The following is a 14,009-nucleotide window of genomic DNA, read 5'->3' on the forward strand; positions in this document are numbered from 1 at the left end:
GGACGGACTGCCTGCCGACTGCCGACACAGAGGTAGCCACAGCCGTGAACTACCGCACTGTACACTGGTTGATAAAGAGATAGTAGTATACTCGTAACAACTAGTATGACACTATGACGACGGTATAAAGAATGAAAAAAAAACCACGGTTAGGTGGTATATATTATAATAATAATACAATTATGGATGGACGGACTGCCTGCCGACTGCCGACACAGAGGTAGCCACAGCCGTGAACTACCGCACTGTACACTGGTTGATAAAGAGATAGTAGTATACTCGTAACAACTAGTATGACACTATGACGACGGTATAAAGAAAGAAAAAAAAATACCACGGTTAGGTGGTATATATTATAATAATAATACAATTATGGATGGACGGACTGCCTGCCGACTGCCGACACAGAGGTAGCCACAGCCGTGAACTACCGCACTGTACACTGGTTGATAAAGAGATAGTAGTATACTCGTAACAACTAGTATGACACTATGACGGTATAAAGAATGAAAAAAAAACCACGGTTAGGTGGTATATATTATAATAATAATACAATTATGGATGGACGGACTGCCTGCCGACTGCCGACACAGAGGTAGCCACAGCCGTGAACTACCGCACTGTACACTGGTTGATAAAGAGATAGTAGTATACTCGTAACAACTAGTATGACACTATGACGACGGTATAAAGAAAGAAAAAAAAATACCACGGTTAGGTGGTATATATTGTAATACAATTATGGATGGACGGACTGCCTGCCGAGTTCCGACTGCCGACACAGAGGTAGCCACAGCCGTGAACTACCGCACTGTACTGTGTCTGCTGCTAATATAGACTGGTTGATAAAGAGATAGTATACAATACATACAACAATATACTACTATACTGGTGGTCAGGCACTGGTCACCACTAGTCACACTGGCAGTGGCACTCCTGCAGCAAAAGTGTGCACTGTTTAATTTTAAATTAATATAATATTATGTACTCCTGGGGGCTCCTGCTATAACAACCTGCAGTGCTCCCCAGTCTCCCCCACAATTATTATAAGCTTTGCCTTTTATACATTGATGTGCAGCACACTGGGCTGAGCTGAGTGCACACAGACTGAGTCACACTGTGTGACTGGCTGCTGCTGTGTATCGTTTTTTTTCAGGCAGAGAACGGATATAGCAGAGAACGGATATATTATATTAAAATAAATAAAAGTTAACTAACAACAACTGCACTGGTCACTGTGGTAAACTCTGTCTGACTCTGCACAATCTCTCTCTCTCTTCTAATCTAATTTCTAATGGAGAGGACGCCAGCCACGTCCTCTCCCTATCAATCTCAATGCACGTGTGAAAATGGCGGCGACGCGCGGCTCCTTATATAGAATCCGAGTCTCGCGAGAATCCGACAGCGTCATGATGACGTTCGGGCGCGCTCGGGTTAACCGAGCAAGGCGGGAGGATCCGAGTCTGCTCGGACCCGTAAAAAAAACATGAAGTTCGTGCGGGTTCGGTTTCAGAGAAACCGAACCCGCTCATCTCTAATCTTTCCTAAAAGTCGAATGCACAAATGCTCCGAGACTGTCCGTGGAATGCGCACTAACTGTACCCGATGACGAATACTTTGTGCGTTGTGTTCTGGCAGGTAAATTCGGTGATCCACCGTATCGAGAATCATTCCTAGGAAATTAATTCTTTGAGATGGAAACAGACTTGAATTCTTGCAGTTGACACTCCGACCGTGCTGAACTAGTACCTTAAACGTTAGTAAGGCATGTTGACAGAGTATCTGTTGAGACAGAGCTTTGATGAGCCGATCGTCCTAACATTGAATTATTATCCCTGTCAGGGATCTGAGAGGAGCTCTCATGACAGATATATCACTTCCCGTGAATACCCGAGGTGATGTAAGTACTCCTCTCTGGGATCCTGAGAAATTATGAATCTGTAGTAAGTGAGATACTGATTTTGATTATTTGTTTATGAACTCTGTAATTGGGCGCTGCGGAACCCTTGTGGCGCCATATAAAAAAAGGATAATAATAATAATAATAATAATAATAATAATAATAATGCTATGATGTATATGAATTTTAGATCCAAATTTACAGTAAAGTGCCCAAACTCCAATGGTAAGCTTTATTACCTCCTGCCTCCAGTATTCCAGTGACCCCCAATGTACTCTTAGACAAGAATTTAACATATAAGTATAAAAATCCAGTTTTCTGACACCGCTAAGAGAGGACATTTCCAAAGTAATGTAGTGTAAACAGATTTTCTCTTATGTCCTAGAAGATACTGGGGTTCCATTTAGTACATGGGGTATAGACGGGTCCACTAGGAGCCATGGGCACTTTAAAAATTTGATACTGTGGGCTGGCTCCTCCCTCTATCCCCTCCTACCAAACTCAGTTTAGAAAATGTGCATGGAGGAGCCGGTCATGCTTATGGAAGCTCCTGAAGAGTTTTCTGCATTTATTTTATATGTTTGTTATTTTTAAGCAGGGTTGGTTAGCACCAGCCTGCCTGCTTCGTGGGACTTAGGATGGGGGGGGGGAAGGCCAGCGGTGCAAGTGGGCGGGTACGGGTGGGTACGGTGTACCCTTAAGAATTTAGCTGTGGGTATTCCGCACCCACCGCTGCCGGGCTGCCACTCCCTCCCTGCCTCTGCTGCTCACCGCGCCGCTGCTGCATGAAGGGAGGAGAGCGCAGCGTGCGCCTTTCCTGCCCCTCAGTGTCTACCTTCAATTCGGCGTCAGCCCGTGAGCCAATCAGAGCTCGCGGACCGGCAGCCAAGGTTCCTGATTGGCTGCCAGAGCACGAGCTTTGATTGGCTCACGAATCAACGCCTAATTGAAGGTAGAGTGACACCCGCACCGCCGCTCGAGACTGAGGGGCAGGAGAGGGCCACGCTGCGCTCTCCTCCCCTCACTCACAGGAACAGGACGACAGCAGCAGCGTGGTAAGCAGCAGGGGAAGGGGGGGATGTGTACCTGGTGCTGGGGGCATATCTGGCACTGCAGGGGCATCTCTGGCACTGGGGGCATCTCTATCTGGCACTGGGGGCATATCTGGCACTGGGGACATATCTGGCACTGTGGAGGCATATCTGGCGCTGGGGGGACATGTTTATCTGGCACTGGGGGCATTTCTGTATTTGGCACTGGGGGCATATCTGGCACTGGGGGCATCTCTGTATCTGGCACTGGGGGCATATCTGGCGCTGTGGGGGCATTTCTGTATATAGCACTGGGGGGCAATGTATATCTGACACAATGGGGGCATTTGCGTATCTGGTACTGTGGGGCAATGTGTATCTGGCACTGTAGGGCAATGTGTATCTAGCAATGTGGGCAATGTATATCTGGCAGTGTGGGGCAATGTGTATCTGGCACTATTGGGGTCATATGTTTATCTGCTTCCCCCCCCCATGTGTGTATCACGCCCCCATTTTCATTGTCCATGCCCCATGTGGCATTTGGCCACACCAAATGTCTTGCAGTACCTCTAAGACATTTTTTCTACTTGCACCACTGGGAACGGCCCAACCTCTTGAAGGGTTAATGGTCCCGTTTCCTGCTGACAGGACACAGAGCTCCTGAGGGAACTATTCGCAAGCCCCACAACGGCGAGCATAAATTCCCGCAGCACGCCGTCACCCCTAACAGAGCAAGAAGAAAGAAGAGTGGTGAGTACTAAGCTGGCGTCCCGACTATCAGGTCACCGCCCATTATTGCGGCATGAGGGTACGGAGACGCATGGCTTCTAACCGGGGCGGATTGCGTCTCCAGACACAGTACACAGCTGCGTCTCAGTACACTGTACACAGAACCTACACTGGCATAAACAGCCTTAAAACGGTTTTCTCTCCATTTTAAGCAACGTATTACCTCAGCCAGTATAAAAAAAGTGGTAAGGCTGCGTGCCATTGAAGGGGCGGGGCTTCACTATGAGAGGACCCAGCAGCTCACCAGTGCCATTTTCCCTCTGTGTGTACACAGACGCTGACTGACAGGGACGCGCAGCTCCTCCAGTGTGACTCCAGATTACCTCAGCGGTACCAGGGAGTCATAGCAGGGAGGGGGCTGGCTCCAAATTACTCTGTGTCTCCCTGAAGGGTTCTTTGTGGGTTAATTGTGCTTAACCTTTTCCTGTGTGTCTGTGTACTGTCACATTTACATTATGTCAGGCAAAGAGTGTGTTTCTTGTACAGCGGAGTATTCCTCTTCACCACCGGGCTCACTATTGGGTACTCAGGGCAGTGCACCTTCCCAGAATAGCAGGGCTGAACCGGAATTGGTTAATTCCATCAAGGGAATGATCTCAAATATTTCTACAAAGCTATCCCGCAATGAGAAAGAGACGCAATACTTAAGACAGACTGAGGATGAGTTGATGAATAGATACTCAGTCCCCAGACCAGCATCTCAATACCCTCCCATTTGTCAGCAAAAACGATCTCTAGCCCATATTCTGCAGTCTGACTCTGACGCTGACGGGTCAGACATTGGAGGAGGGTGAGGTGGATTTGGAGGGGGTGGATGCTACTCTGTCACAAGGAATAGAAGTTCTTATAGAGGCTATCAGAGATGTTCTGCAAATTCCTGATAAGGTGTCAGAGGAGTGTGAGGAATCTTATTTTAATGTAAAAAAGAAGTCCTCAGTCACTTTTCCTGTGTCAAAGGAATTGAATACCCTGTTTGAAGAACCGTGGGTTAATCCTGATAAGAAATTTCAAATCCCTAAAAGGTTGCTCTCATCTTTTCCTTTTCCTCTGGAGGAAAAGAAAAAATAGGGAAATCCGCCGATAGTGAACACATCAGTCTCTAGGCTGTCACTTAAAATTGTATTACCTGTCCCTGGTGCAGCCTCCCTAAAAGATACGGCTGTTTGTAAAATTGAGACTACACTCAAATCATTGTACACAGCGGCTGGGGTGGCCCAAAGACCCACTATTGCATGTGTGTGGATCACTAAAGCCATTGCTAAATGGTCAGGTAACCTAATTGAGGGGTTAGATTCCTTGTCTACGGGGAAGTTGTTTTACTCCTGCAGCCTATACAGGACTCTGCGAACTTTATGGTGGAAGCCATAAAAGAGATTGGGTTGCTTAATGCACGCACTACCTCTATGGCAGTGTCAGCACGCAGGGGCTTATGGCTATGCCAGTGGACTGCTGATGCGGACTCCTGGAAAGGCGTGGAAGGCCTACCATTTTTGGAGAAGAACTAGGTAAATGGATCTACTGTGGGTAAGTCTGCGTATCTTCCTTCTGCAGCTCCCCCAGCCAGGAAAGCTTATTCAGCTTCAAATTTACAGTCCTTTAGGACAGCCAAGTTTAAGAGAAAATCCAGAGGTGCTTCTACAGCCTCCAGAGGCGCAAGAGGTAAACCACGCAAACCAGCAACTGCAGGTGCTCAGGAAAAGAGCTCTGCTTCCTCAAATCCTTCAGCATGACGGTGGACCGCGAGGCCTGGAGGTCTGTCAGATGGGAGCCCGACTACAATTCATCAGTCAAATCTGGTCAAGTTCGTGCCGGGATCCCTGGGTAATAGATCTTATTTTCCAGGGCTACAGACTGGAGTTCCAGGAGCTCCCACCTCACAGATTCTTCAAATCAGGGTTACCAGCTTCACAAGAGGCAAGTATAACTTTACAGCATCCAAAAACTGGTACAGACTCAAGTCATTGTTCCAGTTCCACATCATCTACACAACATGGAGTACTACTCCAACTTATTTGTAGTACCGAAACCGGACGGTTCTGTACGTCCAATTCTGAACCTCAAGTCCTTGAACCCGTTCTTATAGGTGTTCAAGTTCAAGATGGAGTCTCTGAGAGCGGTGATCTCAGGTCTGGAGGAAGGTGAATTCCTAGTGTCTCTGGATAGCAAGGATGCGTACCTTCACATTCTGATCGGGCCGCCTCATCAGCTTATCTACGGTTTGCACTGCAGGACTGTCACTACCAGTTTCAGGCCCTGCCATTTGGTCTCTCCACGGCACCGAGGGTGTTCACCAAAGTGATGGCAGAGATGATGTTTATACTCTGCAATCAGGGAGTGAATATAAATCCGTACCTGGACGATCTTCTGATAAAGGCGCCGTCCAGGGAGAGGTTGCTGGACAGCATTACTCTCTCAACCAAATTTCTCCAGGATCACGGGTGGATTCTGAACCTTCCTTAATCTCACCTAGAGCAAACATGAAGGCTCTTATTCCTGGGAATGATACCAGAGTTGCAGAAAGTGTTCCTTCCGTTGGAAAAGGCATTGGTAATCTAGTCAATGGTTCGGGATGTTCTGAAGTCAACCCGGATATCGGTGCATCTATGCATTCGACTTCTGGGGAAAATGGTGGCCTCTTACGTGGCGCTTCAATATGGAAGGTTTCACGCAAGACCCTTCCAGCTCGATCTGTTGGACATACGGTCCGGATCGCATCTGCACATGCACCAGAGGATTCGTCTGTCACCAAAAGCCAGGATCTCCCTTCTGTGATGGCTACAGCAGATTTTTCACCTCGTCGAGGGTCGGAAGTTTGGGATTCAGGACTGGATCCTGTTAACCATGGACGCAAGCCTCAGAGATTGGTGAGCAGTCACCCATGGGATGCAGTTTCAAGGAAGATCGTCAAGTCAGGAAGTCATCCTTCTAATCAACATTCTGGTACTCGGGCCATATACAACGTCCTTCTGCAGGCCTCTTATCTTTTTCACGATCGGGCCATTAAGGTCCGGCCGGACAATGTGATGGCAGGGATGTACATAAACCGACAGGGCAGAACAAAAAGCAGAGCAGCAATGTCAGAGGTGTCAATAATTCTCCTTTGAGCAGAAAGAAACGCTGTGGCGTTGTCAGCGGTCTTCATTCCGGGAGTAGACAACTGGGAAGCAGACTTCCTCAGCAGACACGACCTGTGCCCGGGGTAGTGGTGCCTTCACTCGAAAGTGTTCAGGTGCTTGACACGTCGGTGGGGTTATACACAATTCGACATGATGGCCTCTCTTCTCAACAAGAAGCTCAAGCGGTATTGTACCAGGTCGAGAGCCCCCTGGCAGTGGCGGTAGACGTTCTGGCGACTCCATTAGTCTATCAGATGGTGTACGTGTTTCCTCCACTTCCTCTGATCCCAAGAATTCTCAAAAGAATCAAAAGGGAAAGGGTTCAAGCAATACTCATTGCTCCGGACTGTCCAAGAAGGGCCTGGTATGCAGACCTTCTGGAGATGCTCCTCAAACATCCGGCTCCTACCTCTTTGTGAGGATCTTCTGGAACAGGGCCCATTCATCTATGAGGACTTACCGTGGCTACGTTTGATGACATGGAAGTTGAATGGCTGATTCTAGCCAGAAGAGGGATCCCTACTAAGTTATCCCAACTATGATCAAAGCCAGGAAGGGGGTAATGTCTAAACATTACCATCGTATTTGGAAGAAATACGTCTCTTGGTGTGAGAGCAGAACTTATTCTGCGGTATAATTTCACCTGGGACGTTTCCTGCTTTTTCTGCAGGCAGGTGTGGATAGGGGCGTGCATCTGGGCTCCATAAAAGTCCATATTTCAACCTTGTCCATTTTCTTTCAAAAACAATTGGCTTCCCTCCCTGAGGTCCAAACATTTTTGAAAGGTGTTCTGCGTATCCAACCTCCCTTTGTGCCTCCTACGGCACCTTGGGCTCTCAATTTGGTGCTGCAGTTCCTCCAATTGGACTGGTTTGAACCAATACAGGAGGTTGACGTAAAATATCTTACATGGAAGACCATTACACTGTTGGCCTTGGCTTCAGCAAGACGTGTGTCGGAGCTGGGGGGTTTGTCTCACAAGAGCCCCTATTTAAATTTCCATGAGGACAGAGCTGAACTCAGAACTCGTCAGCAATTTCTTCCTAAAGTGGTGTCAACGTTTCACATTAACCAATCTATTGTGGTTCCGGTTATCACCGACACTTCTGCTACTTCAAAGTCTTTGGATGTTGTGAGGGCTTTGAAGGTATACGTAAAGAGTACAGCTCGTCACAGGAAATCAGACTCGCTGTTTGTTCTATATGATCTCAATAAAATTGTGTGTCCTGCTTCAAAGCAGACAATTGCACGCTGGATCAGGCTCACTATCCAGCATGCTTATTCCACGGCAGGTTTGCCGGTTCCAAAATCTGTACAGGCCCACTCTTCTAGGTCGGTTAGTTCTTCCTGGGCGGCTGCCCAGGGTGTCTCGGCTTTACAGCTCTGCCGACCGGCTACTTGGTCTGGTTCGAACACGTTTGCTAAGTTCTACAAGTTTGATACTTTGGCCTCTGAGGACCTTCAGTTTGGTCAATCTGTTCTGCAGTAACCTCAGCACTCTCCCACCCGGTTTGGGAGCTTTGGTACATCCCCATGGTACTAAATGGAACCCCAGTATCCTCTAGGATGTAAGAGAAAATAGGATTTTAATTACCTACCGGTAGTCCGTAGAGGATACTGGGCACCCGCCCTGGTGCTTTGTTCTTCCTGCGCTGTTACTTGGTTAAGTATTGTTGGTTCAGCTGTTGCTGTTCCATTTTAAAGTTGGGTTAGCATAGATTTCCTCTGTTTGTTTGTGCTGGTTCGGAATCTCACCACTCTCTTTATCTATCCTTCTCTCAAAGTATGTCCGTCTCCTCGGGCACAGTTTCCTAGACTGAGTCTGGTAGGAGGCGCATAGAGGGAGGAGCCAGCCCACACTATCAAATTTTCAAAGTGGCCATGGCTCCCGTCTATACCCCATGGTACTAAATGAAACCCCAGAATCCTCTATGGACTACGAGAAAAGGATTTACCGGTAGGTAATTAAAATCCTATTTTCCGGAGCCTGCTTTCAGACCTATAAGCAGTGCTGCCGAGAGGGAGGGGGGGTGGAGGGTACAAATAACCTGGGCCCAGGTCTGTTGGAGGGGCCCAGTGAGGGCCCAGTGGGGGCCTTGAGCTTCCTCCTCCTTAACTGGCAGCAACAGCTAAAAAGGGTGCATGGCCACGCCTCCTGTGAATAGGCCACGGCCCATGAAAAGTACCTGGGCTCAGCCAGACTCTCTACTGACCTGCTCAGTGCCGTTTCATGTGGCGGGCGAGCCGTGCAACCACACGGGGCGCCCGCCACGGCACTTCTTGTGATCCGTGATTCCCTCTCCTCCCTTCTCCCGAGTACCCAGCTCGGGAGGCGGAGTTTCGCGGAATAACGCGGGTGCGTCGTGACGTCACGACGAACCCGTGTCATTTCGCGAAACACCGCCCCCCGAGCTGGGTACTCGGGAGGAGGGAGGAGGCCAGGAGGGGGAGCCAAGCTGCAGGGTTACCACGCGCCGCGAAGACGAGGGAGAGGCTGCCGAAGAGCGGGAAGAATCGCTTCAAACGTAAGTCTCCCTCTCTCTCTCCCCCCCCCCCCCCCCCACCACCATGTGTAAAATGGAGACTCTTGCCTGCCATCATGTGTACAATGGGGACTCTTGCCTGCCATCATGTGTAAAATGGGGATTCTTGCCTGCCATCATGTGTAAAATGGGGACACTTGCCTGCCATCATGTGTAAAATGGGGACTCTTGCCTGCCATCATGTGTAAAATGGGGACACTTGCCTGCCATCATGTGTAAAATGGGGACTCTTGCCTGCCATCATGTGTAAAATGGGGACTCTTGCCTGCCGTAATGTGTAAAATGGGGACACTTGCCTGCTGTATTGTGTAAAATGGGGACTCTTGCCTGCCATAATGTGGAAAATGGGGACACCTGCCGTATTCTGTAAAATGGGGACACTTGCCTGCCGTAATGTGGAAAATGGGGACACCTGCCGTATTGTGGAAAATGGGACACTTGCCTGCCGTATTGTGGAAAATGGGGACACTTGCTTGCCGTAATGTGTAAAATGGGGACACTTGCCTGCCGTATTGTGTAAAATGGGGACTCTTGCCTGCCATCACGTGTAAAATGGGGACTCTTGCCTGCCGTAATGTGTAAAATGGGGACACTTGCCTGCCGTATTGTGTAAAATGGGGACTTTGGCCTGCCGTATTGTGGAAAATGGGGACTCTTGCCTGCCATAATGTGTAAAATGGGGACTCTTGCCTGCAGTAATGGGGATTTAATGTATCAAGGGCTATTGCAGTGTATGGCTTAATATATATATATATATATATATATTATTTTTTTTTTTTTTCTGTGCTCGCCATGATCTGTTGGTGCAAGGTCAAAAACTGGGGTGTAAGGTAGTCTTTTCAGATGAGGCAATGCCCATTTTACAGAGACCACACCCATTTTACAGAGGTCACGCATACCTTTATCTTTTTATATCTATGGGGGGCGCATTTTTAAATATCGCACTGGGAGCCAAATTGGCTAGAAACAGCCCTGGCCCTGCCTATAAGTTGTGTACATATAACACTGATATGTGTTATATATTAGGCATGAGATTGTTATGCATGTACAGTAGTTTCAGATACATGAGTTTTCTATGATACAGGTCTTCATCCACCATGTCTAATCATGTGTTTTTGCTTTCAGCGGAGAACCTTCATACTATAATCCTGCTCCTAATTTCCCAGCATTTAATGACCCACAAACTGACCATTATGCTAGTATCCAGAAGAGATACACTCCGGATCGGTATCAAGGATACAATACGGGTAGATACTTTATACTTATAGATGTCATGATAAAAAAGCAGTCTGTTATTGAAGTTCTTCAGGTTCTGTGTTCTAGCTATGAGGAGATAAGTGTATTTATTACTCTTCAGTGTCTTTTACTATGGGGGTCATTCCCAGTTGATCGCTAGCTGCCATTGTTCACAGCGCAGCAATCAGGCTAAAAAATGGCATTTCTGCGCATGTGTATACACCGCAATGCGCAGGCGCGTTGTACAGGTATAATGAGCATTGTGGGTTTGGTCAGCGGTGGTGCACTCACACAAGGAGGCACTGCTCTGAGACTCAGGCTGCAGGACACAGACTCTCCTTACCCGAATAGCAGCAGCAACAGCAGCAAGCAGGTCGTCCCAGATAAGCAGCAGCTTGCCCCTGTCACAAACACAGGGGCCGCCTTCACGGAGTTAAGAGTGCAGATGCGTCTAGCGCTAGTGTGGCTGCTCTTGTTTGTCATCACATGCTGCACAGCACAGAGGAGAGGAGGAGCCAGGAAACTGTGATGCACAGGAAGGACCTGTGAATTCTTCTACTGTGCCGCAGTTTGCCGCTGCGCCAAGGCCAGCTTCTGGCCAACTGGCAAGCGGGAGATCACCTGAGGTGTGAATGGGCGGCCTCAAGTGGGCGTTTGATGCTAGAAATTTTTTTTTTCCTGTCTCCAGCAGAACATTATATAGATCCTATGGGAGGTGGGCCTATTTTGATGGGGGGCCTGGAGCTGTAGCTCAATCAACCCCATTGTTAATCCGGCCCTGGTCAGGAGTCTTTGTAACTATACACTGTATGTTTATAAACTGCTTGTCACATACTGTATAACGTTTGTGCGCTATCCAAGGATTTGAACTGAAGTCTGTACATAACATGCAGAAAATACTTCTGTTATTCTAAAACTTGATATCAGGTATGTTCAAGAAGCCAGCAAGATGTAAAACATGCTAATATAGTAATTGTTGCTGCTCTATAATGCTGTAATGCACAGTGACCTGACTAAGCATTCTCTCCTGCACAGAGGCGTCAACGGGTGTGGTGACTCAGCATAACACCCCCCACGCGCACGCCGTAGGCGTGGCTGCTGAAGAGGGGGGGTGTGGTATAATAAAAAAGGGGCATGGCCTCGCAGGGATCCGTGTTACGTTGGTCATCCCGACCTGATCGCTCGCTGCAGTTTATCGCAGCGCAGTGATTGGGTTGGATCTGCGCATGCACTGGCGCCGTAGTGCGCGGGCGCATGCTGGGCGGCCGAAGGCCGTTGTAGCGATCGCCTTTGCCTAATTGACAGGCAGAGGCAGTCGCTGGGCAGGAGGAGGCTGGAGGCCGGTGTTAAGCCACCATTTAGGAGGCGCGGTCCGGCCAACGAAGGCGTGGCCGCACTGTTGGGGGGCAGGCCGTGGCAGCTGCGTGACGTCACACGCAGCCACTGCGACCCGGGCAGCGAGGAGGTTCTCCTGGCCAGCCACAGGAGCTGCGCTGGCCAGGAGTAACTCCTGAAATGCAAAAGCATTGCCGCTGTGCGATGCTTTTGCATTTCAGGGGGGGGGGGGGCAGTACTGACAAGCGGGGTGACTAGCCCTGTGCTGGGCGCCCCCCGCATGTCTGTGTGACTGATCATAGCTGTACTTAGCACAGCTACGATCAACTCGGAATAACCCCCTACATCCCTCCGGGGGGTATCCAGCATCTCCGGAGTCCGGAGATGCTGGCTGCCCCGGAGAATGGGCTGTTGACTGTGTGTAGTGGTGGGCTGGCTCTTCATCTATGACAGAAGCAGGTGAATGCAACACTGCAGCACCCAGTTCCTGTCACTGCAGAACAGCCGGCACTCCCACCTGGGTGTCCAAGAGCGATGCCTGGGTTGGAGCCGCAACCCCCACCCAGCTTGTGACGCCACTGCTCCTGCAGTCACTGTGAGGAGCACTGGGAATGGGAAGTCAGGGACAGTCTTGGAAAGAAAGGGGCAATAATGTATTTGTATGCCCACAATGCTTTTTCCAGCAGTTATAGTGAGGGCTCATACTGGAGACATAAAGTTAATAACAAAATAACGAGATTTATGGTAAGAACTTACTGTTGTTAAATCTCTTTCTGCAAGGTGCACTGGGTTCCACAGGGAATAACATCGGGGTGTAGAGTAGGATCTTGATCCGAGGCACCAACAGGCTAAAAGCTTTGACTGTTCCCAGAATGCATAGCGCCGCCTCCTCTATAACCCCGCCTCCATGCACAGGAGCTCAGTTTTGTTAACCAGTCCAATGGAGTAGCAGGTAAAAGAGACAACAACCATTAGTAGCCACATACACCACATTCTCACGACAGAAGAAGGTGTCAGCGGCTAATGCCATACAAACCCAAAGAAGCTAAGTGTGTCAGGGTGGGTTCCCTGTGGAACCCAGTGTACCTCACAGAAAGAGATTTAACAACGGTAAGTTTTTACCATAAATCTCGTTTTCTGCTGTGGGATACACTGGGTTCCACAGGGAATAACATCGGGGATGTCCTAAAACAGTTCGTCATGGGAGGGGACACACTGTAGCGGGCCCAAGAACCTGGCGTCCAAAGGAAGCATCCTGGGAGGCGGATGTATCGAAGGCATAAAACCTTATGAACGTGTTCACTGAGGACCACGTAGCTGCCTTGCACAATTGCTCAAGGGTCGCACCATGGCGGGCCGCCCAAGAAGGTCCATCAGACCGAGTAGAATGGGCCTTGATAGTAGCAGGAACTTGACGACCAACCTGTACATAAGCATGTGCAATCACCATTCTAATCCATCTGGCCAGGGTCTGATTGTGAGCCGGCCAGCCACGTTTGTGAAAACCAAACAGTACAAAGAGAGAATCGGACTTCAGAATGCAGGCAGTTCTCTTCACATAGATACAGAGAGCCCGTACCACATCCAAAGACCTCTCTTTGAAAGATAATTCAGGAGAGGCAAAGGCCGGAACTACGAATTCCTGATTACGGTGGAAAGAAGACACCACCTTAGGTAGGTACCCGGGATGTTTTCGAAGAACCGCCCGGTCACTGTGAAAAATCAGATAGGGGGACTTACAGGACAAGGCACCCAAATCCGACACCCGTCTAGCAGAAGCAATAGCCAGCAAAAACAATACCTTGAGAGAAAGCCACTTAAGGTCCGCAGATCCAAGCGGCTCAAACGGAGACTCTTGTAAAGCCTCTAGAACCACCGGCAAGTCCCAAGGAGCCACAGGTAGGACATAGGGAGGTTGAATCCGTAAAACACCCTGAGTGAATGTATGAACATCAGGCAGAGTCGCAATTTTCCTCTGGAACCAAACCGACAAGGCAGAAATATGAACCTTGATGGAGGTCAGACGAAGGCCCAAGTCCAGGCCCTGTTGTAGAAACGC

General features: G+C 48.9%; 1 protein-coding gene across 1 annotated transcript in view; it reads left to right on the forward strand.

Annotated features, from left to right (window-relative positions):
• The window catches only part of LOC134910910 (mucin-3B-like), a 380,580-nt gene that overhangs the window by 148,887 nt on the left and 217,684 nt on the right, over positions 1-14,009 (forward strand). The window contains exon 15 of the mRNA XM_063919296.1: positions 10,505-10,626. Coding sequence (XP_063775366.1) covers positions 10,505-10,626 — 122 coding nt within the window. The remainder of the gene's footprint in view (positions 1-10,504; positions 10,627-14,009) is intronic.

The sequence above is a fragment of the Pseudophryne corroboree genome, chromosome 4 (genome assembly GCF_028390025.1).
Source record: "Pseudophryne corroboree isolate aPseCor3 chromosome 4, aPseCor3.hap2, whole genome shotgun sequence".
NCBI classification, from domain to species: Eukaryota; Metazoa; Chordata; class Amphibia; order Anura; family Myobatrachidae; genus Pseudophryne; species Pseudophryne corroboree.